A 26930-nucleotide genomic window follows, 5' to 3' on the forward strand; every position below is an offset into this window, starting at 1 on the left:
TTAAGACAAAATAATCCGAAAAAATGCTCTGAAAGTGCTACATGAATACAAATAAATTGATTTGTTTGATGTTAAGCCTAATTCAAATAGGTGGGTCTCTGTGTCATATTATAATAATATTTATGTAGATATTTCTAAATGAGCCTATTTAAAGACCATTTAGGACTACAGACATTTTCATATTTTTATGATGCATATGAAAATATAGGGGGAAATGTCATGTACATAATGTCACAATGTAATAAGAACTTTCAACTTTAATGTTTCTAATATATATATACATATATATATATATATAAAAGCTCTCAACTCATGCATTACAGTAATACAGTAATGTTCTGCTGAAAGAGAGTAAAGGCCTGTCATGCATGTCAAATAATACACACTCAAGGCATTTTGTTTCTGTTCTATTGAATGCAGCGGGAGGAACACGTGACCCATCTCAAGGGTAGAAGGTCTCTGACTCCCGAATTTTTTTTATCCGCTGCATCGTGGGAACAACAAGAGATACAGCTTTAGGCAAAACTGTTCACTTTCCATCTTGTCAACCCATGAGGGCCCATGTTGGCTTAAATTCCCAGCACTGGTCTCCTTTATTCAATCTTAATTGTGGCTTTTAAAAAAACAAAAGCAAACACACACTGTCAGCAAGACTAACCACATCTAGTCAGCTGAGTGTGAACCAGCTCACATGAGTTATTCATCACTGGCTCAAGAAACACTATCACATATATACACATTAAAAATAAAAGTACAATTCAGATATCTTTGATATTTTTGAATAAAATATATTTATTGTTTTTGGGGTGGCGTGACTACGGCATTAGAATATACATGACCATCAGAATACAGGATTATGCATGACTATAAATAAATGTTAATCAGTGTAAAGCATGACCTGAATGTGTTCAGATATTCATTTTTACATCTACATTAATTACTAAAAATATTCTCTAGATTTTGCCCAGCTTGTCACAACACCTAAGTGAACGTGTGCAAACATGTAATGCATAAACAGCCAGAAAAGAACAGTTTAGGTTTTAATAGGTTTTGGCCGCTCCCAGTAAGTTACACTCCCTACACCCTAAAACAAGTAGCACTCATATTTCAACATTACCCTCATGATTTACAATCTGTACTTGATACATTTAAATCTGGGGAAAAAAAGAAAACATTATACTATATATTAAAATACAATGCAATATAATACACATAAGTAATTGACCATTCAAAAGCTTAGTGTTGGTAAGATTTTTCATGTTTTTGAAGGCTTTTCTGCTCAAAAATAAAAATACAGTAAAAACAGTAATATTGTGAAATATGAATATATTTTAAAATGTAATTTATTCCCGTGAAAATTAATTTTAAGCATCATTACTGACATTGTGACATCAGTGTCACATGATCCTTCAAAAATCATTCTGTTTCCATCTAATATGAAAAGTGCTGCCTAATTTTTGTGCAAACTGTGATACATTTCTTTTTCAAGATTCTTTGATTAATAGAAAGTCCAGCAGCATCTATAGGAAACCCCATTGGTTTTTTGTAACATTTTTACCATCACATTTGACCAATTTAAAGTGTTCTTGCTGAATAAAAAAGTATTAATTTCTTTAAAAAGTGACTGAACGCTAAGGCATACTGTCGTTCATATTAAAAATAAAATTTCAATGAACACAATTCTTCTAGAATCTCAGATAAAGGCAGATTCATTTAGATCACAAATATTGTCTGCAAATTAAACGCATATTCCATATTTAGACTCGTTATGGAAAGACATCCGACACCAGCCTCGGTTTATGTAACACTGGCTCATTCCTTTCTCTGACGTCTTCATTCAAGGAGATGAACTGGTTTCTCGTCTTGTTCTTTTTCTTGAGCCCCACCGGATGAGGTAGGATGAGGGGACCTAAAGTGTATTTCCGTGGGTCATACTCATCCCTGACCTGATGATGCACCTCCTGGTGGACGGCTTTCGGGTCTCCGAGGAGCTCCCTCAGCTTTCCCGGGACATCTTTGCGCAGGTAGTGGTAGGGTTTCTTCCCGCAGTTGTCCCTTATGTTCCCATTGGCACCGTACTTACGGACTAGAAGGTCAATCAGAGAGTGCTGATCGTGGATGGCAGCGATGTGAAGCGGCGTGTAGCCCCCATTGGACTTGCCATTGACATCCACCCCATGATCACTCTTCCTAGACACCTCAATAATCGTACACACCATCTCAGCGTTTCCACACTTGATGGCCCAGTGCAGGGCCGTGAACCCTGACATGAAGTCCTTCTTCTCTGCAAGCTGGGCGTCTTTTAACAGAAGGCCGTACACTTGAGTCCACTGTCCAGCCGCAGACTTCACCAGCCACTCGTGCTCCACGGGGTCAAGCGGGCAATGGTGCGAGTCCTTGGGCTCATCCGCTTGTTTAGGGGTCTTGAAGTGTCTCCGTAACTGCGGCGAGGCCCCAGCGCTGGCCACGCTGTCTGTTCTCCTCTTACACTGAGGCGAGGGTTGAAGCTCTTGTCCCAAGCTCTCAGCGGAAGGCTTCTTGTTATGACCACCCAAGTCTATTTGAGGTATTCGTAAAGGCAGAGCATACGGTTTGTTTGTGCTTGTTTCTTTCTTGGCGGCTCCCGAGAAATCAGGCTTGAGCGGGACGGTGAAATTTAAAGACTTCTTAGGTTTAAACTCCACAGTCTTGATTCTTTCCAAAGCAAACTCTATGGGAAAGAGTGGCGTGGTGTCGTCTGAAGCCTGTGACGAAGATGTGCTCAGAGCTTTCTGTTCAGACTTCTTACCTTCTGCACTTTGGGAACGAGTGGGTTTTTCTTTCTTGTCTTCTTCTGGAAGTGATCCATCTTTGCCGCAATCTTCTCTTGGTGTGTTTTCAGCATTTGAGGCTTCTAGTAAATAATTGTACCCTTTCTTTAAGACTATATACTTGGTGTCCTCAAAGTCTTTCACGACAGCAATGTTGTTCACAAACCTTTTGAAGAGATCTCGGTTCTGTTTCTTCTCCGCCGGATCACTGCAGTTTAGTAGCTCTCTGAACTTGCCCAGCAGCTCGGAGTTTTTCACCTTTCCCCTGCCTTCTAATAATGCGTTTAAAATCGCCTCTTGAGTCAAAGCCATTTCTTAATACGTCGGGGATACAAACATACTGTAGCACGGTCTCCCGAGGTCACCTGAGCTGTCGCCACGCCCTTACCTGTCTTCCGGAATCAATGCAACAACACGTCACGTAAAAAAAAAGAGGTGGGTGGGGGCGGGGCTGTTCAAAAGTTTAAAAACGACTCCTAAATTAAATCTTTTGCGTATTTTAGCAACATTTGCCAAGGATAAAGTTATTCAGCTTAGCTAGTTACTGTAAACAATTTAAAACAAAATCATATCCATAATAATAATAATTCTAAAATGATAAAAATCTGTAAATTGCATGTACTCTCCCATGCGAGTGTTTAAACGAATATTATGCATGTCATTAAACGGTTTTGATAATTCACGAATTGATACTTGCATTGATACTTGAAGTTCTACCTTGCCATGTCTTAAGAAAAGACATTCCTGAAGTCAGTGGGAGTTTCCAGGAAGAAGCCATATTGAGCTGATGCTTTTTATGAAATTACGATTCCTAGTACGGCGAGAAATTGTCTCATGAATATTAATTAAGTCGTATCAACCGTCTACATAATCATCCCGGACCGTCCAATCACGTCACCTAATTAATATTCAACAGCCGTTGGAAAACAAACGGCTCTGGGCGTGGTAAGATTCTTTGGTTCTGCCTTTCAGCCAATCAGCGCACAACGTCTCATTGCGTCATTTAAATTCCTAAGCACGGCCTTCACCATAGTAACGTTCGTAAATTCTCCATCCCGACCACAGTGTGCGTGCGTGCGCGTGTGTGTGTGTCAGCGGACGCGGAGAGAGACGAAGGCAAGCAGCTAGCTCCCTTTCGCCTTATCTAAACACCATACATTCCTCATCATGGCGGCAACGGATGTAGACATATTTTCTGTAAGTACCCTTTTCAGTCAGTTCTTACTTTCCGAGACCCGTTTTCACTGTCTTCACAGGTTTTCTGTAATTAATTGGGACTAGCAGGAGCGCTACTCTAGCTTAGCCCAACGGACTCTGTCTACATCGACTAGTAGTGCAGCCTATTTGTTGTTTATTTACTGCTTTACCGTGTGTGTGTGTGTTTACCACAGGTGTGTTATCTGTCTTAATGGGCTTATTCTGGTCATAAGAGGTATTTCTATATTGTTTTGTGAACGAAAAACGTATTTTCTCGGTCTGCTGAATGTTACTTGAGATCATCTCTTTATTTACGATGCGGGCTGACAACCTACAGAACAGATTTCGGAGTATTTCAGTGCTATGCAAGATTGCAGCACATGATTGCTTTTGAAGGCAACACGTTCACTCTTTTACCACTTTGTTGGCATCTTTAGTGTTTTACTGCTCCCAAATGAAACATCATTCTCGCAACTGTTTGTAAAGTTAGTTGAGAATCTGTTGGAATACTTGAGAATCTAGTTGAAGGTTAAGAAGATTACAAGAATGCAGAAAGATTTCAGTCTGTCTTTAAATGCAACTAGAAGCAGGATGCTGTTGATAAGCCAGCTTGCTGAAAAGACCTTTGTTTTGGATGCTGGTAATCTGGTGTCCCCAGCAGGCAACTTCCTTGATCTTTCTTAATGTCCGTAAACAAGACTTTCTTGGTCGACAAGTTTCACCAGAAAAAACGTGGCGGTCCATCCTACCTTTGGGAGTTTAAAGGATTACTTCAGTTAAGTAATTTACTCACCCCATTGTCATCCAAGATGTTCATGTCTTTCTGTCTTCAGTCGCAAAGATATTAAGGTTTTTGAGGAAAACATTCCAGGATTATTTCCTCCATATAATGGACTTCAGTGGGGACCAACGGGCTGAAGGTCCAAAATGCAGTTCCAGTGCAGCTTCAAAGGGCTCTACACCAAGGAATAATGGTCTTATCTAGCAAAACAATCAGTAAATTTCAAAAACAAACAAAAAAAATTATATACTTTTTAACCACAAATTCTCGTCTTGCACAAGCTCCGCAATGCACGTCTGCAAATTCATGCATTATTGAATCAGGTGTGCTCCAGTTCAGAAAGGAAGGGTAGGACGAAAAACTCTAATTTCTTATTTTCTCCTCCAATTTTAAAATCATCCGACATCGTGCTTCCACCTACATCACGCGTGACCTTTCCGACGTGATTACGTAATGCGTAAAGTCCAGCTAGTGCAAGACCAGCAATTGTGGTTAAAAATCCGACGTGATTACGTAATGTGTATATTTATATATATATATATATAAGAGCAATGGTTTCGCAAGATAAGACTCAGTTATTCCTCGTCTGGGATCGTGTAGAGCTCTTTGAAGATGCACTGAAGCTGCATTTTGAACCTTCAACCCGTTGGTCCCCATTGAAGTCTATTATACGGAGAAAAATCTTGGAATGATTTCCTCAAAAACCTTAATTTCTTTGCGACTGAACAAAGAAAGACACAGATATTTTGGATGACATGGGTGTGAGTAAATTAGCAGGACATTTTTTTTCTGGAAGTGAACTAATCCTTTAAGCAGGTTTATAAACTTTGTGTTTTGAGTGATGTTAACTTAGATGTGCTATGAGTGCTGATTTTCCAGGATGGATGCTTGGGAGGAAGCCCTCTTGATTGTTTGGGTTCAAGAAGGGTAACTGTATTGGCTGTTTGTTGTCTTTTGGGCAGGCTAGATAATAGTTTATGAATGTGCTTTGGAAGTGAAACATGGTGCATTGCTGTAAAAGTCTAAACTTTGAATACATGCGTTGTTTTAACAATACATTGAGCTATTGGCTGAATGAAATGTGAGTGTGCTCTCCCATTCAATGCATTTTGATTAGAGGTTTGTGTGGTTTTAGGCACCATATTGATCATCTGCATTGAGCCATGGGGGGGCAGTTTTAATTCTAATTACATAATGGGCAAAAAAAAAAGCTTTAAGGGACAGTTCACCCAAAAATGACAATTCTGTCATCATTTACACGGCCTCATAATGTTCTGATGACTTATGAAAATTTGCTGAATGGTGTAAGTGACTGGGCTGCCGAGCTCACTAAGTACCGTAGCTCTAAGATCTTGGTTAATAATTTACATTTTACATTAAATAATAATTTACAATAATTTACATTTCTGGAACTATCCCTTCTAATCTCAAATATCTTTCTACAGTGCAGTCAGGGCAGTCTTCTTACTGAAGGATGCTTAGTATTGGAACAAGACAGTCCTGTTTAACGTTAATTTCATTTATTGTATCATACTCTAGTTTCAGGGCAGGGCTGATGTAGTTATATAAAGCTACGTATTTTGAGAAGAGTCAACATCCTGTTCATGCTTAGATGCCACTGACATTAATAAACACCAACATCACGTGATTCGAATGATATGCTATTGAAGACCATATTTGGCAAGATCATAAAGGCCTTAAGTGTGTCATGTGTTTGTACTGTACTTTATGAGCATTAAATACTAAACTTGACACTTGTCTTATACTTCAGATTTAAGATGACATGCAACTACACAGTCAGTTGTATTTGTGCATATAGTTGCTTGAGATCTCTTGTAGAAACAGCAGATACAACCCAATCTGCTTTTTGTTAAGGGCAGATGCCATACTGCGAGGAAAAAAACAAAAAAAACCCTAGACCATCTGCATTCTTCTCCACGTCGGCCCCTCCTCCTTTTATATCAGATGGGATGCCAGCGAAATTTCCAATGAGGGTTGTCGTGTCAGTTTGCTGAAGCGGTGTTCAGGTGTATGTAGGGGGTGAGAATGGAGCCGTCCCAATTTGGCTCTTCTCCACTGTCATTCTGAGAACCCATCTGCCCTGAACAATCTGTGTTGTCTTAGACTCCATTATAGATTGTCTATGGATGGCGTTACTGTTCCCTGCAGATTTAGTTTTAAATCATCATCTTATTAGCCGCTGGACCAAATGATGGAAATTCAAATCTAATTTGTCTTGAGAAAGTGTTCACCCAAAGGATCCCTCATCATTTTCCAAATCTAATAGTGCGATACAAATGAAGCCATGGTCATTAGTAATTTAATGAACCGTTTTGAAGCTTAAAAATGGAAAATTGCAACCTGTAGGCTAGATTATTCAAAATATCTCTCTTGAAGAAGAATGTAAATCAGTGGTGTTTGAAGCGATTGTTTTTGAAGTGATTTTGGACGAGGTGTTTCTTACGCAAAGTAACGCATGGAATGTTCCTCGGTTTGCAAACAGCTCTCGGTGTTCTGTCATCAGCGTGCTTGAATTCAGCCTGTCACTGTGAGGGCGGGTTGAGAAAGTATTGTTGTGTGTCCCAAACAAACACTGCTCCATTTCCTCTTGATCTACTGCCCTCTGAGGGGAAATGTTTCCCTTTTGTGGCGGGGGCATTTGCTATCAGCCCCTATATGGGCATTGTTAAAGCCTTCCCAAGTGTTTTTTTTTCTCCTCCCTCCAGACTGCCTGTTTCCCAAAAACACTTTCAGCCATTTCCCCTTCACCTCCTAAATGCTTGATCTCGGCTTTAGTGCCTCAGCTTTGAATTGGCACAGGGGTCGGTGCAGGATTTTCAGCCAGAATTCCTTTGGTGCTTGATGCGTGTTACGCCAGCAGAACTGCTTCTTTCCTAAGTAGTGCGCTCAGTGATCGTCTCAATGACATCATTCACCAAATATGTGCCTGCATTGGGGAAGAAGACAAAGCCAGACAAGGGAGGAGCGCATTGATTTCACAGTTTAAGGGAGCTCATTAGTGGGATGAAAGCCTTTTAGTGGGTTTTTAGATTTGTTCGGTACTGAATTATAGGATTTTAAATTGAGAAATGCTTTGAATGACCGATTGTGTGCGGTTTAAAGTCGGCGTCATTGATTCTTTCATGCATATTTTAAAATAGTTTGACCGTATAATGTTTAAACAAAATGTCTTAACCTTTTAGATGAGATGAGACTTCTCTCTGATGAAGTATGCTAAACTTCTCCAATCATTTATTGTTATTAAATCCTACCTATTTCTTACAATGTTGATAGTTTTCAGTCACGTGACCTGCTCGAAGACCTGGAGTAGAACTGCAGCACAAACCTTTTGTTTTTCTATCGGTTCCAATCCCAAAATATTTAGTTCGTTTCTCAAAAGAATTAAAAACCAAGATATGTGAACAAAATGAAAGTACTGGCCATTAGCAATCACTAAAACAGCGGGACATTTCTAAAATGTTTGATGTGAAAACCCTTAAAGTGCCTTTAAACAGTGATATTAAAAGATCAAATTCAGCACACACCTTATTGCTGGTGCGTGCTTTATGCAGGCAAGCAAATAAGCCCAGAATATGAACGCAGTGCGCTAAATGGTTAAGCGTTTTCTATGGGAAAACATTTAGTATTAAACTTTGCACATTGTGTTTATATTCTGGGTTCATCTTCTTGCTTGTACAAAGTATGCATCATTAATAAGGTGTGTACTCAATTTTTAAACAAAAAATGCCATTGACAATAAATGAAACTGCATGCTTTAAGTAAAAAAAAAAAAAACGAATTAAGTTTTGCTTGTTTGAGCCACGTGAAAAATAAATAAAATCTCATATTCTGCACACAAATATCAGCTTAATCAGCCAAATACCTATAATAACACAAATGCTATAAAATATAACCTAAGCCCTCATTAGTCAACCGATGTGAGTTTTTGGTGACTGATTTTGATACAAATATCTAGAAATGTCTAATATCTAGAAAGTGGGGATGGTGGCTAAAATAAAGCCTTTGAACATGTACATGCATGACATCATAAAAAAATTAAAATGTGCATTATTCATTGACAAGGATATTGGGAATTGATATGTTGATTATTAGTTTACAAGTATTTCCAGTGACCAGGTGATGATGCTGACCCCAGACAGCGTGAGGAGATCCTTCAGCAGGATCAATGCACGCAAAGCGCCGGGTCCTGACAACATTCCTGGGCGTGTACTGAGAGACTGTGCAGCAGAACTCACTGATGTCTTCACAGACATTTTCAACATCTCACTTAGTCAAGCTGTTGTTCCCACATGCTTCAAAGCTACCACCATCATTCCAGTCCCGAAGAAGCCATCTCCATCATGCTTCAATGACTACCGTCCTGTTGCACTTACTCCCATCCTCATGAAGTGCTTCGAACGGCTAGTCATGCACCACATCAAGTCTGCCCTCCCCCCCTCCCTGGACCCATTCCAGTTTGCATATCGGTCCAACCGGTCGACCGATGATGCCATCTCAACTACCCTCCACTCAGCACTCACACATCTAGAGGAAAAAGACTCATACGTCAGAATGCTGTTCATAGACTTCAGTTCAGCATTCAACACAATCATCCCTCAACAGCTCATTCACAAACTGGTCGAGCTGGGGCTCAACACTTCGCTGTGCAACTGGCTGTTGGACTTTCTGACTGGAAGACCTCAGGCAGTACGTGTCGGCAGCAACACATCCAGTACCATCACACTGAACACTGGGGCCCCCCAAGGATGTGTGCTGAGCCCCCTCCTCTTCACTCTGCTGACCCACGACTGCACACCGTCACACAAACTCCAACCTCTTTATTAAGTTTGCGGATGACACGACTGTGGTGGGTCTCCTTAACAACAGAGATGAGACAAACTACAGGAGCGAGGTGAGCCGCCTGGCCGGGTGGTGCAGTGACAACAATCTCTCTCTGAACATGGAGAAGACGAAGGAGATTGTTGTGGACTTCAGGAGAGCGCACACTCAGCATGTTCCTCTGACCATCAACGGTGCGACTGTGGAGAGAGTGAGCAGCACCAAGTTCCTGGGTGTGCACATCACAGAGGACCTCTCCTGGACCGACAACACCACAGCACTGGCCAAGAGAGGACCTCTCATGGTCTCTACTTCCTCCGCAAACTGAGGAGAGCCAGAGCCCCACCCCCCATCATGTACACCTTCTACAGAGGCACCATCGAGAGCATTCTGACCAGCTGTATCACTGTGTGGTATGGCGCCTGCAACGCGTCCTGCCGGAAGACTCTGCAACGCATAGTGAGAGCAGCTGAGAAGATCATTGGTGTCTCTCTCTCCCCTCCCTCCAGGACATTTATGGAACCCGTCTCACTCGAAAAGCCCTCTGCATTGCAGGTGATCCCCACTCACCCGTCACACAGCTTCTTCAGTCTGCTGCCATCAGGGAGGAGACTGCGGAGTCTCCAGGCCAGGACCAGCAGACTGAAGGACAGCTTCATCCATCAGCTGTCAGGAAGCTGAACTCGCTCCCGAACTTCCCCCCCGTCCCTCTTCTGCCTCAGGCACCACTGAACTATGAAACCCCCCCCCCCGCCCAGGTCCCACATCCCCAGGTCCTTCCACCCCCCCCCTCCCTCTAACATACGAATGTCATGCACCAGTCACTTTGTGCAGCAGTGGTCTGCTCACTACCTCATTCACCATGGATCTGACATCATTCTACCTCCTCATCAGTCAGTTTAATAAAATAACTGCTCTGAGCCCTTTGTCACTTTGTCACTTTTAATCAGACTGAATAAGCTATTTTTTTATGCACTAAAAATCTTTTATCTGCACTGTTTGTTCACTGGTTTGCACTCTATCTGCCATGTGCCTTGCACTGCTTTTATTTAACCTTATTTTTATTTTATTTTTTCTATTATGTCTTTTTTTTACATTCCCTTATTGTATAGTTTTATCTTATATTTTATATTTGATCTAGATTTTTAGGCTCTACTGTTAGTGTTATCTGTATGCACCGGGGGTCTGAGAGTAACGCAATTTCGATTCTCTGTATGTATGTACTGTACATGTGGAAGAATTGACAATAAAGCAGACTTGACTTGACTTGACTTGACTTGAATTTGGAGTAATGAAATTTTTATTATGTGTATTTTTGTTTTGTAAGTGTGTTGGGAATGACATAGGAGCGATAACACTTTTTTTTTTTTGAAAGATAGAACGTCACTCATTATCCACAATTGCATTGTTATATTTATTCAAGCTTACTGTTGCCTTCTCCTTTATGTGAGCCTTATTTCAGTCCATGTCAACCTCGAGGACTAAATCTCTGATTCCTCCACAGAATGAAGAAAAGCGTAACCTCAGCCTTGGCGGCCATGTTGGCTTTGACAGTCTGCCCGATCAGCTGGTCAGTAAATCGGTGACTCAGGGTTTCTGCTTCAACATCCTCTGTGTGGGTAAGCAACTATTAACAGCCCGGTTAAACTCTACGGCAGCTCAACTCCTGATCTTGTAGTAGAAATGCTAATCAGTCGTTCTCTTAATGTTAGGTGAGACGGGCATCGGCAAGTCGACATTAATGAACACCCTTTTTAACACCATGTTTGAAAATGAGGAGGCCAGCCATTACCAAAACGGTGTTTACCTGCGGCCCAGAACATACGACTTGCAAGAGAGCAACGTCCACCTAAAACTGACTATCGTCGACACGGTGGGCTTCGGGGACCAGATCAACAAAGAAGAAAGGTACAAAAACTGCTTACTCCTCAGTTGTTTCCATTTCATTAGAATCTTTTATCATTTTAAAAGATTGATTCAATTGTTAAAGGATTTGTTCACTTCCAGAATAAAAATTTCCTAATAATTTACTCACCCCCAAATCCCATATTGTTTAGAGAACTGTTTGATATTGTTGCATAAACTATTAATCTAGCATGAAAAGTAATGTTGACTGCATTCATCAAGCTCTACCTTTCAACCTTGTTGCCAAAATTAAAAGAAAATTAATCAAACTAAGTTTTATATATTTATTGTACAGGGAAATATATGTTTAGCAAAAATGTTTCACATGCATTTACATTCTGCTGTAGGTTTTAATTTTAATGTTTTATGTAACAAAATCGAATTTAGGCATGTCCCAAATGTTACAGGGTTGCAAATCTCATTTAAAACAATTAGAAGATAAAACATTTCTCATAATATTCAGTTTGACCCTCTCTTTGACCAAGAATTTCTTGAAAAAGTGCCTCCTTTCACTGACAGTTTGGTGAGAGGGAAAAAATAAACATTGCCTGCTAGTATGTGCCTTCCAACCCTCTGAATGTTGGCTGTAAAGATAGACAGACGGACAGAGAGACTTACTGTCTGTTTGATGTAGTCGGGAAGTTGAGCGATCCCAGACATTGCATCTTTTGGGAAAAATGCATCCAGAATGAGACGCTGTAGGCTCTGAAAGCTTACAAGCAATGCATGCAGGGAAAACTGCCCAAGAAGTCAAGGGACAAGGTCAGGCAGTGTAAACATGGGCCGGTCAAGACTTTACACAAGACTCTCACATTCTCACAAAATGTCTTGATTTCATTAGAAGAGATAACATGCATAAAATTCTCTCAGATATCGATGCTAAGAACTTAATGCATATCGCAATCCCTGATTTCTTGCAACGTGTTTTTTTTCTCAGCTATAAACCCATTGTGGACTATATCGACACACAGTTTGAAAACTACCTGCAGGAAGAGCTGAAAATAAAGCGTTCTCTATTCAATTACCACGACACCAGAATCCACATCTGCCTCTACTTCATCTCTCCTACGGGACACTCGCTCAAGTCCTTGGACTTAGTCACCATGAAGAAGTTGGACAGCAAGGTAAGTGCACATCACTGGTTAACTAGTAAATGTTCTGCATGACACTCTCTGTTCTCAAAGTAGTTTTAAAAAGTTTTATTATGAAGATATGTTTTACTTCATTGCAGGCATCATCCAGTAGCATGTGAGTAAACCGCTAGGCCCCAGTTGCATCTAATTGGCTGATTATAAAATTATGATATTATTATGAAAATTATACGTACATGAATTGCTGACATAAAATGATCATTTATTTTTGCACATTATTTACTCTAAGTGTGTGTGGTTTTCTGCCAGCGCTCACAATGGTGTAATATTATACGACAGTTACAAAAGCCAGATTTTATCAAAATGCTGAATCATTTTAAAAAACAGTATATTGCACAATATTATGAAAATGCTCAAGATAGTACATCATCATCAACTGACTTATTATTTTCCCAGATATTGATAAAACTGTAAAAGTTGTAAATTTATTAGATCATAAAATCATGAACGACTACCTTTCTTACGATCATTTTTGTGTGTGTATATAGGATGTCAGTAATGCTGCACTGATGTATTGATAATCTGTAAATATGTGGAAATGTAGGACAGTTGTCAGGGGCTTCTCTCTGTCCAGTGGAAAAAGAGCCAATCAATTTTTCATTTCATCAGAGAGTAATAACGTGAACGAAGAGTAGAGCTCTGGGTTTCTGTTTTTAAGGAGATGCACAGATGGTTGGTAATAATGAGGCCCCATGAACACAAATACACATTAAGTCTGGGAAATGCTTCGTTTTTCTGTCTGCTGTTACATGCCACATGATCAAGCGTTCTATAGAAAGCATGTGCATTTGTTCGGTATTTGTACTGCAAATTAGTGTTGATTTTATAAACTTTGAGTTTTGCTCACAGTAAGACACTGAAGTCACTTAAGGCATATTTACACAGCTGAGTTAATGCTGCTCTGTGCCTGTTTAAAATCTGTGTAAAGAGGTAATGCTGCATGAAAGCCAGACCACATTAAGCCAGCTCTGAGCCCCTCAACCAATGACTAGAATTGTATGAACAAAAAAAAACAGAGCAATTTCTCATCATATCTTTAATGTTCCGAAGAAGAAAGAAAACCATGCTGATTTAGAATGACATGGGGATGAATAAATGACGTTTTTTCATATTTTCATCAGAATTATCATCAGATTGTCTCACACGGAAGAAACAAGTTGTGTTTTTTAAAGTCACAGTTGTGGCCTGTTAGTTCATTTAGAAAATCTCAGTTAAACACATGTAGCCTGATTTATTACTGGTGTCATATTTAGCAAAAGATCTTTAATTGCATGTTTCAATCTAGCCCGGCTCATCTATAATCTAACCGCAAGCTTGCCAGACATGGAGCTAGAATGTAGACATATTATGTAAAATGTATTGTTGCTTTATTTTTTTTAGGTGAACATCATCCCCATTATCGCTAAAGCTGACACGATTTCCAAGAGCGAGCTACACAAGTTCAAGATCAAAATTATGAGCGAGCTGGTTAGCAACGGTGTTCAGATTTACCAGTTTCCCACAGACGACGAAGCTGTGACAGAAATCAACTCCTCTATGAACGTGAGTCTTATCACAGACATAAACCACACAAAGACACAAAGTACAAGTTGAATTCGGTTCCTGAAGTAAATGAGTATTTCATTTTTTTTTTTGTATAAAAATCACATTTATTTCTAATACAAGTTATATGCACAAATGTTCAAGGTTTTTTTTTTCTTTTTTTTAAGATTTATTTTTGGCGTTTTATGGCTTTTTATTTAGATAGGACAGTAGGAACTTGGGATGCCCAAAGCGCAATGGCGCTAAATGTCGAAGCGATGCCAACGAGGCCATCAGTGCCGACATGCTTTAATGTAGTTTACCTTCATTACAAATAGTGAATATGCCTTAATAAAAAAAACGCAAGTTTTAAAATCAGCAATAAAAAAAACATTTGCATTTAAGGCTTGAAACGCTACACAAAATCTAAATGGATTTTAAAATGCTAGACATCATACACTTTCCAACTTTGTAAATAGTCCCAGAGGAAAAACTAAACGACTACCAGACTTTAAAATCTGTCCGATTTCAACAAACTCACGCAGAAACTTGTGTCTTGTCGCTAGGAGATGCATGACAAATGAAAACAATTAGTTCTAAAATCGGCTGAAAATATCAAACATGTTTAATATCCTCCGATTGGATCGATTCATAGTCTGAAGCTTAAAAATCGTAATCTGTGACCATCATACACTATTCAATGAAATCTGTCAACTCGAATCTGCAGACTGGCTCTGGCTTTCGCCACCTAGTGTCAACTTCTCCAGACTGTAAACCAGGGCAAAAATCTGGGGAAAAGTCATGTAGTGTATTCCAGCCTATACTCATACTTTGACCACATTTTCCAGAAAAAATAGATTTATTATTAATCATCTGAAATGTGCTGCGCCTTATGTTCTAAATCATTGTTGTATGTTAAGCGAGACCAAAGACCAATTTTCAGCCAAAGCTAAACAATTAAGTAAAGCGACCCAGACAATAAAATAATTGTAAAAGATGTTTTAATATTTTACCCATGTAATATTTATTTTACTTAATTTTTTTTTATTTTAGAGTTATGCAGTAAAATTCACTTTCAAAAAAAGATCTGGATTTCTCATTTTCATTCATAGAGATAACATGATGATTTCTGTCATCCGGTGGAAAACAAACACTTTTAAAATGAAACTGTCTGCAGAGGACCACGTATTACTATTTCCATCTCCACTCCCTAATATAGTTCTTTTGACACGTTTTGTGGATTATAAAATGACCATTATAACAAACAACACTTTATTGTACTGAAGTATGAAGAATAGCTAGTGCAGGAAGAGTCCGTCTCATGCCATTTAGACTCCAGCAGCTTAGAAGGGTTAACTATTCAACTATTTTACCTACTTGAATATACAAAACTAATTAAATAAGTTCATTTTTAGTATTAGTAATAATTAAACATTTTTAGATTTAATAAAAAATATCAAATATTTTTAAATGTTGCTTTAAAAAGGACACACGTTAATCTTTTAAATCTTTAACTGTAGAAGCTGTGAAATGTATTCGGCCAGCACAGATTTGTTTTTTTTATTCTTGTCTGTTCCTGTTGCAACTCTACTAGTCTGCATTTACACTACGACACTTAAAGCACAAGTCTTTGGTTTGTAAAATGTTTTCTCATCTGTTTCTGCAGTTATCACTGACAATCATAGCAATTTCAGGACTATTTATGTAATCTGTTGAGTAAACCAAAAAAAAAAAAAAAAATGACTAGCCAGTGGCAAGGTGTAGCACTTTGCAATAACTTTTGCTAATAATCACCTTAGCATCATGTATCCACATCGACATGATATGCATTCAGTTGAAACGTTGGGATTCAGTGAGAAAGGACATTTTATTGTTACGTGCATAAAGGAAATCGGTTGTGAGTAGTGTTTTCCTAGTCGATTAGTACTTGACTGATGTTTTTATCATGTAGCCTTTGGTTGTCTTTATTCTAGGCCCATCTTCCCTTTGCTGTGGTGGGCAGTGTGGAGGAGGTGAAGGTGGGGAATAAGACGGTGAGGGCCAGGCAGTATCCGTGGGGAGTCGTTCAAGGTAAGCTGGAGCAGAAGTGTCACATTCTCAAAGACGTTCTTGCGGTTCGGTCTCTTGTGTTGGCTATTTTAGTTGAGCTGTAATAGATGAGCGTGACTCTGTCACTGGAGAGCATCAAGCTCGAGGGGCTGGAGTACATCAGCCACCCTGGGACTGTCATTTGAACCCTGCTTCTCCCTGCGGATGCTGGTTGAGGGGTATTTTTACGATGCTTTTCATGCTAAAACAATCCCATCAATCAAAGCGGCGATTAAATGCCACTCTAGACGGGAGCTAATTACTGTGTTTTCTCAGATGTGAGAGAGAGAGAGGGAGCTCTGCCACAGATAAGGTCACGTCATTAGTCATGTTTTTCAGTTTAATTTGTCCTCTAGTTTAAGTAGAGACTCGTGCTGCATGAAAGAGATGCTCAGTGTTGAGCAGTTCATGTAGAACAGCAGTTTTTCCGCATGAAATAAAATATAGGTAAATAGAAATTAAAACTTGTACAGTTTTCAGTTCTCAGCCAATACTTGCAGCGCCATACTTAGTACAGCTAACAGCGTACAGTGGACCTACATATAATGCAGATTATTAAGACTTTTTAGGGTTGTCAGTTGATTTAAAACACTGTTTTGAATTAAAATGACTTAATATCTCAAATTTAGAATTTTGTGAAATGCTACTATTAATAATACATACTGTTCCAAAGTTTTAGGTTCTCCTATGCTCACCAATGCTGCATTTATTTAATTAAAAATATTGTGAAATATTATTGCAATTATAATTTTATCGCAAGTTTTCTATTTTTGTCACACGATCTTTCAGAAATCATTCTAATGCTTATTTGTTGTATTTTTATTAGTGTTGAAAACAGTCGCTGCCTAATATTTTTTTTTAGAATTCTTTGACAAATAGAACTTTCAAAAGAAACATAAATGTCTTTACTTGTCACTTTTGATTAATTTAATGTGACCTTCCTGAATAATATTAATTAATATAATAACATTTAAAAATTCTTACTGACTCTAAACTCTTGAATGTATTTCGATATTCTACTTTTCAGAAGTATTGATGAGTTAACTCATCAGTGTAATTAAAGTTGGTGTGTGTGTGTTTCTAATTCTAGTCTTCAGAACACAATGAAAATAACTTATAAATATCACAAAATTTAATGACATTACACAATTGATCTCTTATGGGCAGCAATTTTTGGCTAATTAACAGCATAATACTTAAAGCAATGCTAGATGATTAAGTTCTGGTATTATTATTCATCTGAGTTCATCGACTCTTTGGCTCGCTCATACACTGCAGCTGTAGCTGACACACAGTTTATCCTGTTTTACATCTGTATCGTGTGTGTTACAGTGGAAAACGAGAGTCACTGTGATTTCGTCAAGCTGCGGGAGATGTTGATCCGAGTGAACATGGAGGATCTGCGTGAACAGACTCACGCCAGACACTATGAACTCTACAGGCGCTGCAAACTGGAGGAGATGGGCTTCAAAGACACAGACCCAGACAGCCAGCCTTTCAGGTGCGTTACCTAGTGAGCTGTGGTGTGGACTTCACTAGTCTCAAAGAATATATATATATATTTCATGTTCAGTAAACAGGTTAAGAAACATTACTATTTTTAATGTTTTTGAAAGAAGTTTCTTCTGCTCATCAAGCCTGCATTTATTTGATCAAAAATACAGAAAAAAATGTAATATTGTGAAATATTATTACAATTTAAAATAATTGTTTATGTATTTATTATACTTTAAATAATCATTAATTTCTGTGATGCAAAGCTGAATTTTTAGGATCATTATCACATGATCCTTTAGAAATCATTCTAATATGATGCTATGAAAGCTATGTTTTTAAAATATAAATATTTTGTAATAACAATATACACTACTGGTCAGTGATTTGGGGTCAGTAATTTTAATTTTTTTCTTTATTTTTTTTTTTATTTTTTTTTTTTTAAATTAATTAATTTTATTTTTTAAGGATGTGTTAAATTGATAAAAAGTGATAGTAAAGAAAATATATTATTAGAATATATATTATTAGAATTATTATTTTTTTTTATTTTGAATAAATGCAGTTCTTTTTAACCTTTTATTCATCAAATATATTAGACAGCAGAACTGTTTCCAACACTCATAATAAATCAGAATATTAGAATGATTTCTAAATGATCATGTGATAGACTGGATGTTACATGTGACACTGAAGGCTGGAGTAATGATGCTGAAAATTCAGCTTTGCATCACAGGAATAAATTATTTTTTAAAAGTATATTCAAATAGAAAACTATTATTTTAAGTTGTAATAATATTTCACAATATTACTGTTTTTTCTGTATTTTTGATCAAATAAATGCAGGCTTGATGAGCAGAAGAAACTTCTTTCACAAACATTAAAAATAGTAATGTTTCCAAACTTTTGGTCTGTACTGTATATATATATATGGTATATTCTTTTTTTCCCTCTACAGTCTACAGGAGACATATGAAGCCAAAAGGAAGGAGTTTCTTGGAGACCTGCAAAGGAAGGAAGAGGGGATGCGGCAGATGTTTGTGAACAAAGTGAAGGAGACGGAGGGCGAGCTGAAGGAGAAGGAGAGAGAGGTTAGTCCCGCCTCATTACGGTTTATTCTTCTTTAAAACATCAAGACATCAGACTCCAACCAGTCATCTTAAAGTCCCCATGAAATCAAAGTTTTTTGGCTTTTAGTATGAATATGTTAGCTCCAAAACAATGACAAAATTCGCATTTCCAAGATAGAAGCATTTGAAAGAGTCTCTCACTTCTAACAGGATGGATCAACGATTCTGATGACATCTAAAGGCGTAATAATCTGACAAACACGGCTTTACTGACAGTTGTGGCCGAGCTGTGATATTTAACGAAATGCTATTGGCTATTTAAAAAAGGGGCGGAGCTGTAGCTATATGTCCCGCCTTGTCTTCCCGTTACAGCTGGAATTACATCAACGCATAGCACGTTTCAGTGCACTTCAGTGGACCTTAAAACCAATGAAAACCTGCTCGGCCAGATGCAAGTCAATGTGGAAATAGTGCAGGTTCAAACAAAGCTTCTGGCGTGACTTTCAGGAATGCCGCTCACTTGTGTGTCTGTCCCAGTTGCATGAGAAGTTCGAGCAGCTGAAGCGCATGCACCAGGAGGAGAAGAAGAAGGTGGAGGAGAAGAGACGGGAGCTGGAGGAGGAGATGAACGCCTTCAACAGGAGGAAGGTGGCCGCCGAGACCCTCTCGCTCTCACAGCCCCTCAAGAAGGACAAAGACAAGAAAAAGTGAGTGAGAGACCCTTTTTTTCCTCCAAGTGCAGAGATTTAGCTGTTCTTACATCTGGAGTGAAATGAAATCCAAATCATGAACTCTTCATATAAGCATAAATAATGAGCTAAAATCCAGGATGTGACAGTCACGCCAATTTTTGGCATACTTGGTGTCCACAAAGGCATCCTGAAATATTACTTTTGGCCAACAGATGTCAGAACCCACGGCTGATATTACTTTCAGTGCATGCATACACACAGTTTGCATGCTGCTATGAGTGTACTTACTTCACACTGCTGAAATAGTAAGAGTAGAATAGTAGCATGGCGTCTCAAACACATTCGTTTAATGCTGCCAGTGAAGACTATCCAAAAGAAAGCTGTTGTCTACATTCATTTCCGACTGCAAACTTACTGCTGGGTAAAATATCTGGTAAATACCAGTTCTGACCTTTTTGCAGCTCAAATGAAGCTTATGTAGCGCCATCTTGTGGTTATTGGTGGTGTCTGCGTGCGTGTAACATTTCCAGAGCATCCATTTTGTGGTTTGTACCTGAAGTGGATCCACCCATTGATATCTGCTTTTTAATATAGTCACGTGGATCTTTTTACCAGAAAATATGGTACAAGTCACACCTGGTCAATGCATTTAGAATTAGGTGAAAAACAGGTCAAAGCAATGTTTACATTTTAAACCGTTTTCATTTCTGAGCTAAAATACTTACAGTATAAAACAAACAAAATATTGCGACATTCATAATTCAAGGGTATTCAAGGGTAACACTTTATTTTAAGGACCAGTTCTCACTATTAACTAGTTGTTTATTAGCAGCATGCATATTACTAGCATATTGGCTGTTTATTAGTAATTATAAAGCACATATTAATGTGTTGTTCTGCATGAGCATATTTTAGATCTCTTAACCCAACACATACCTAAACTAACAACTACTTTACTAACTATTAATAAGCAGCCAATTAGTTTATTGAGGCAAAAGTCAGAGTTAATAGTGATGATTGTTCCCAAACTCCATTTTATGAACCTCTTTAATTCTAATTCTGAACGTTTCGAGTGCTTTATGTAGGTTTGCATCATGTAACCTACATTGTTCAGTTCAGAATTAGAATTAAAGAGGTTCATAAACTATTTTCAGCTTTGAAATATAAGTTGCAGCACATTTCAGATGATAAAAATGTGACTGATATTCCGGAAAATATTCTAAATGTGTTATTTTCTGAATGAATGTGATGAGATAATAATGGAAAAAAACTTTCAACCAAGTAACTTGAGATATATCATTCCCTGTATCACAACATGCTAGTGTGTTTGAGTTCATATTAGTTTGTTTGCATGTTTCCATTCTGCATCATTTCATTTTCTGATTCATTTTCTTGTTTTGTGTTTGTTTTCTTTCAGTTAATTTATGAGCACGTCGCAGGCCATCCATGGACTTTCCTTTATTAACGTCAGCTTTTGTTTTTTTTGACATGTTCCTCATGACATTGTGTTGAAGGACCAAAGATCCTGAAGGGAAGACAGAGAGATGCGGGGGATGAATTTCTTTTTGTGTTGCCACATTTTTATTTTATTTTTTCAGGTGGGCGGGGCTAATTTTTAATGCCCTTCCCTCGTCAACCCCATTTTATTTTTTGGACCGGTTTGTTTTTGTTTAATACACATTTTGTTTTGGTACTATCCATCTGTCCATTCGTCTTACAGTCAGGCCACGTATTGAGTAGTACATGTTTCCCTTGCCAGTGTACAGTAGTATTTAAGATCTGAGCCAAACTCATTAGCACAGCACAGTGATAATCCTAATGCACACGTGTATGATTTTATTATTGTATAAGCCTGCATGGCTTTCTCTACGGTCTTAGTTATTATTGGTGCTGTTTTTAAACGTACATGACAACAGATATGCAAATTATATTTTTTTGTATTTTAGCATATAAGGCTGTATGGTATTCAGGTTATACTGTAAAGGCCGTCTTCATTTGCATGAGGGGCAATGCTGTGTCAGCTGATGTTAGAAATAAACGCTCCCCCTGATTTCCTTCAACTGTTGGGATGTGCTTTGTGTTGCTTTATATACATCAACATATTTTGGATTTTTATTGTACAATAATAAATCTGAAAGTAGCTTACAGTGAAACTTGTTGAGGTGACAGCTGAACATTAAATAGACAACATTTCTGGCTGACTGTCGCAAACGTGCTTTTTTTTGTGGTATAGTGATGGAAAATGCACTAAAACACTTTCCTTAGCTAATAAAAGGTGTGATTGCAGCGTTTGTGGTCAGTAAAAATATCTTCTGCCACCAAGGGTGCATTTATTTGATCAAGAGTACAGTAAAAATTGTGAAATGTTATAATTTAAAATAGCCATTTCTATGTACAATATATTCACAATCTTATTTATTCCTGTGATCAAAGCTGTATTTTCAGCATCATTACTCCAGTCTTCAGTGTCACATGATCTTCAGAAATCATTCTAATATGCAGATTTACTGCTCAAGAAACATTTCTGATTATTATTTTTGAGACTAATGTAAATATCAATGTTGAAAACAGTTGTGCCGCTTCATAATGATTACTTTTTCAGGATTCTTTGACGAATAGAAAGTTCTAAAGAACATAATTTACTTGAAATGGAATTTTTTTAAAACCTTATAAATGTCTTTACTGTAACTTTTGATCAATTTAATGCATCCTTGCTGAATATAAGTATTAAAAAAAAAAAAAAAAGGAAAAAAAAAGTGCTGTTACAAATTATTACTTAAAGCTATAGTTGACTCAAATTTATAATTTCCTTTCCTTGTCATTCAAAACCTGTATTTATTTTTAAGAGAATGGAACAACAGGGTGAGTAAATAATGGCAGAAATTTATATTTAAACTATTTTCTTCTATAGTGCTGTAATTACACATTTGCCCTGACACACAAAAAAAAATAATTGCGAAAAGTGTGTAGTGTCAATAATCTGCTTTTATTCCACAGAAGAACACAGAAACAAGAATCTGCTGTTTTTACCAAATAAAACAAACAGTTCCTTTTAGTAAATGAAATTCAGTGAAGCAAGAATTTGATATCTGACTGTAGCTGCCTTAAGAAAGGGTTGGGACGAGGCGTTCATGGTTAAAACATTAGGGGAAAAAAACTCAAATATCTGAACAGAAGTGTAATTTCCTCTTCACATTAATACTACAAATCGAGACAGAAATCAAAACAAATCGAGACATTATTCTGAAGATATGAAAATGTCAAAATATATAAATTCCAAAATGCATAACACTATAAAGCATAACTCCATCAAGGAATTACTCAACTGTCCAACAAACTGATTTCTGTCTAAGCACCATAATCATTAAAGCACACTTACAGCATGAAGAACGGATATGAAAATACAAAAATATAAAACGCAAAGTACAAAAATAAAAGGAATTTAAAAAAAAAGATCAAACAAAGGAATCTCAAATATGATCAAAGTGCTGCATAAAGTTTTCATAAAAGAAATAGAAAGTGCCTTGGCCTTCATTTATCTGCTTCCAACCTTCTCAAAACCACACGTTCCCTTATTAACTAGAAGAGGGTCGTAACGGAGGACAAGGAGAGATTTGCTCTTGCATATCCTGCAGTCTATGGTTTTCTGTTTTCATTGACGTGTTCTCATCATAAAGGCACCAGAAACCATCATAGAAGTCGTCCATGTCTTGGTCCCCTTTCTGTGCATGTCTGGCCTGGACGGCCGTCTTTCTGTTCCCATCTCCATCCTCCTCCTGCATGTCATGTCCTCTGAACACCAGCATGCTGGAGGCGTCCAAAATGTAGACGGCGTTGGTGTGTAAGGAGAGCTGGAGGCCGGTGAGGTACTCATCCACCATCTCCTTACAGCAGATGAACTCTGAGCTCTCGATCTAGAACAAATCCAAACATATGTGAGTTTTGAAATTATGCCAAAACTCGAATGGCGCAGCCCTGCAATGCATGGCATGGACAAAGTACTTCATGGAGTTGTATTTTACCAAAAATCTGAAATTCTGACAGCACCATAAGAGTGGACTATATGATGCTAAAGTCTTCAGAAGCCCTGCAACAGCTTTGTGTAAGAAACAAACACCAAGTTTTCAAAAAGATACCTGTTTTCTGCAAATTAAAAAGTCATACAGGTTTTGTAACAACATTATGGTGAGCAACTTGTTTATTTTTAGACAATTATCCTATTCATTCATACTCAAAAATAAATAAATATACACACACACTCACACACTCACATACACATAATATATATATATATATATATATATACATATATATAGAGAGAGAGAGAGAGAGAGAGAGAGAGAGAGAGAGAGAGAGAGAGAGAGATAGAGAGAGAGAGAGAGAGAGAGAGAGAGAGAGAGGCGCCAATATTTCGGCAACCCAAAATATTTGACCAAAAAAATAAAAAATGAACTATATTATTGTTTTTTGTTTTGGCTGAAACATGTTATTGTGACTTTTTTTTACATTTAGAATTTCTTTAGTCAACTTACAAATTCACACTCCGTGTACCATTTAAGCGCACTGTCTATTTTTGCTGTACTAGCAATAAACACATTGAATATAATGCACTATAAACATGTTTGTCAACAGAATCGCACTACTTTAAAACAAATATCTGTTGGACATTATTAAAATTAAACGCACAAAAGCTGGCACACAAACATTTCATATTTAGTAAATCTTAATGAAAATGGCAGATTAAGCCGTTTATACTCTGAAATCTGTGTCTAGGTTTTGTTTTGTGTAAATTAAATAACATTTGGATGTAAACAGTCCTCTTCCTGACCTGAATGTAGAACACTGAGCTAGGGCTGCACGATTATGACAAAAATCATAATTGCCGATTATTCCCTTAAAATTGTATTTGCGATTATTAATTATGATTACGATAATTTACACTGAATGATGTTTATACCATTGTTTGATGCAACTGCATGCCTTATTTTTATACGAAAATAAGCTGAAAACACTCTAACTGAAAAACCTTTAGTGCTTTTCTATAGTATTAAGCCTCAAATGTCAAATATACATTGGATTGGTTTCTTCTTTATATTATAAAAAATTAAAAATATGAATGGTATTATAATGTTATGCTAAAAGTAAAATTAAAATAATGGGAAAAACCCTTAAGATAACATGTAGAAAGAAAAAACATATCTAAAGCGTGCAGAATAACATAAGTGGACTTTTTACGATTAATTGCCACTTTGAAGGATTACGTAATTGTGGCATCCATAATTGTAATCGCGATTAGAAATGTGATTAATTGTGCAGCCCTACACAGAGCCACTACACATTATGTGCATATTTACTTTTGAGTTGAAATCATTAACTAAATATTTAGTAAAATCTTTCCATCTAGGCCCATGCCGGTAGCATGAAAATACATACTAGTAATGATTAAATGTTAAAACCGCTTGCCATAGTGCTCCTCCGATGGCATGTTTCGTTTTGACTATCAGTGTCTATTTCTTACACACAACTTGGATACAGGTAAACAACAGTGGACACTAGTGCTGGATTAACATCCATTTGCTATTAAAAAGTAGATAAAAACTGCCTCATGTGCAAGTGAAATGTCTGTATATTTGCTGTTGATTCTTGATCTTTTTCTTTGATTATTAGGGATGTAATGATGCCACCCGAGCCAGTTAAAAAAAATCAATAACAGTATGTGACGACTGAAGTCAGCCCGTCTGCTGTTTTTCATTCAGATGTTTTATGTAGTATAGTTTCACAAAACTAGAGTCAGACCTTTCTGTTTTTGCTTTAAATGTCGAAATGATACAATCTAAAATTGCACATACGCAGCATCTTTGTTTGGATCGTGAGTAAAATGCAGTGGTTGACTAATTTTAAATGCAAAGAGCACAGACAAAGCCTTAGTTTGTTTTTATGATTTATTTGATCTTTGATTGGTTTTAATTTCAGTTTGTTTTTGTTATTTGACAAAGAAATGTACAGCATTTTTTCCAGAGAAATAATTAATTTATAATATTCTTAGAGTTTTTTTTTGTTTTTTTTCAAAGAATTGTTTTGAATTTTTTATCGTGAATTGTATCGCATCATGAGTTGAGTGTATCATTACATCCCTACTGATTTTTAGCTTATTTTTGATTTTTGGATTTTTGTTTTATATTAATCTTTTATAAATATTTTTCAGTCATAAATATATTTATGTGTTGCTATATGTTAATGCATCAATAATATTCCAAGAAGCATATCAATCTCCCAAAAGCTGTAAGATCAGTGATGTGTTCTTGACTACCTGTGCTTTCCTCAGCAGGTCGGTAAAAACAGAGAACCAATCAGGCGTCAACCTCTCCAACTCCAAAGTGATGATGGCCAAAGCCAATATGGAGCCCTTGAACTGCCAGAGCTGGTGGCAGGCCATACAGTGCTGCACCTGTCTGGTCCACAGCGACGCCTGGAGGCAGGGTCTCTTCTGAGAGCCGGCCAGCATCAGCTGAGGATGCCTGGACATCAGCAGGCCGTGGAACTGAAGGAAAACAACAAACCGCTTAACCAACAGACAGAGTCACCGAAAAACCCACTCACAGAGGAGAGGGTCTGTGTATGTACTCCTGAGGAATGGTGTGTGTATAAGACCCTCATGAGTGGGCTGTAAAAAATGTGCTGTGTTCGATAGTCTCCATGTTTTGTCTCTCGCTCTGATTCCTAATCCAGATGTTTTGTTTCTCTTCGATGCAGGCCAATCAAAGGCATGCACAACCCAACAAAATGATAGTTTTCGTGACTTTTGGGGAACTGATTCCCTGGTTGACTTACCATTCAAGTCAGACCTAAATAATACAAGTTTGCAAAATTGGCTACTGGTTAGCATCAACCGAGATTACGCCAATCATCATTGATGAATACAATAATGTGCACTTATGAAACCAGGAACGTACATTGTGAAATAAAATAGGGCCAATTCTGATTTCACACTGATGCACATGTTTTCTAGCTTTCTGTTTGGAAAGAAATAAGCCATGTTTAATGAATAGGAATGACGTGATAGTTTCACGAGTTCAGGGTAGAAATACACAATGCCTTGTTGAATATCTCTTTAAATGTTTACTGTGGAAGTGTGACTTTCCTTTGTATCTATGGCTGTATGTGTGAGCGTTTACTTCTCCAAGGGACTGAAGAGTCACATCAACCTTGTATGCTAATATATTTAAAGTATTCTAAATTGTGGATATTTATTTGGGAAGTTTATTTTTCTATGCTATTAGATATTTTTTAATTTCACAAGCAATTATATTTAATTATTCTACATGTTATAGACGTCTAAATATCTATAATATGATTTATATGGGTAGCTCTCATAGAATCAT

At 37.6% G+C, this 26930-nt stretch overlaps 2 protein-coding genes across 4 annotated transcripts; one reads left to right on the forward strand and one right to left on the reverse strand.

Moving 5' to 3' along the window:
* Positions 1-767: 767 nt before the first annotated feature.
* On the reverse strand, positions 768-3224 carry LOC109058780 (ankyrin repeat domain-containing protein SOWAHA-like). The gene has a single exon (XM_019075976.2). It carries the CDS (start codon positions 3120-3122, stop codon positions 1767-1769), a length of 1356 nt encoding a protein of 451 aa, XP_018931521.2. The 5' UTR covers positions 3123-3224; the 3' UTR covers positions 768-1766.
* Positions 3225-3847: 623 nt separating this feature from the next.
* Positions 3848-26537, forward strand: LOC109058781 (septin-8-A). 3 transcript variants are annotated; one of them, XM_042711256.1, is made up of 10 exons: positions 3848-4007; positions 11132-11246; positions 11340-11535; positions 12470-12656; positions 14064-14225; positions 16178-16274; positions 17625-17793; positions 18745-18877; positions 19394-19563; positions 25874-26537. In XM_042711256.1, exons 1-10 carry the CDS (start codon positions 3978-3980, stop codon positions 26037-26039), a joined length of 1425 nt encoding a protein of 474 aa, XP_042567190.1. In that variant the 5' UTR covers positions 3848-3977; the 3' UTR covers positions 26040-26537. The 3 variants fall into 3 exon arrangements, with proteins under 3 accessions (XP_042567190.1, XP_042567191.1, XP_042567192.1); XM_042711257.1 differs by having other exon boundaries at positions 25877-26537; XM_042711258.1 differs by lacking the exon at positions 25874-26537 and adding an exon at positions 20966-21608.
* The last annotated feature ends 393 nt before the right edge of the window (positions 26538-26930 follow it).

The sequence above is a fragment of the Cyprinus carpio genome, chromosome A21 (assembly GCF_018340385.1).
Source record: "Cyprinus carpio isolate SPL01 chromosome A21, ASM1834038v1, whole genome shotgun sequence".
In the NCBI taxonomy this organism is placed as follows: domain Eukaryota; kingdom Metazoa; phylum Chordata; class Actinopteri; order Cypriniformes; family Cyprinidae; genus Cyprinus; species Cyprinus carpio.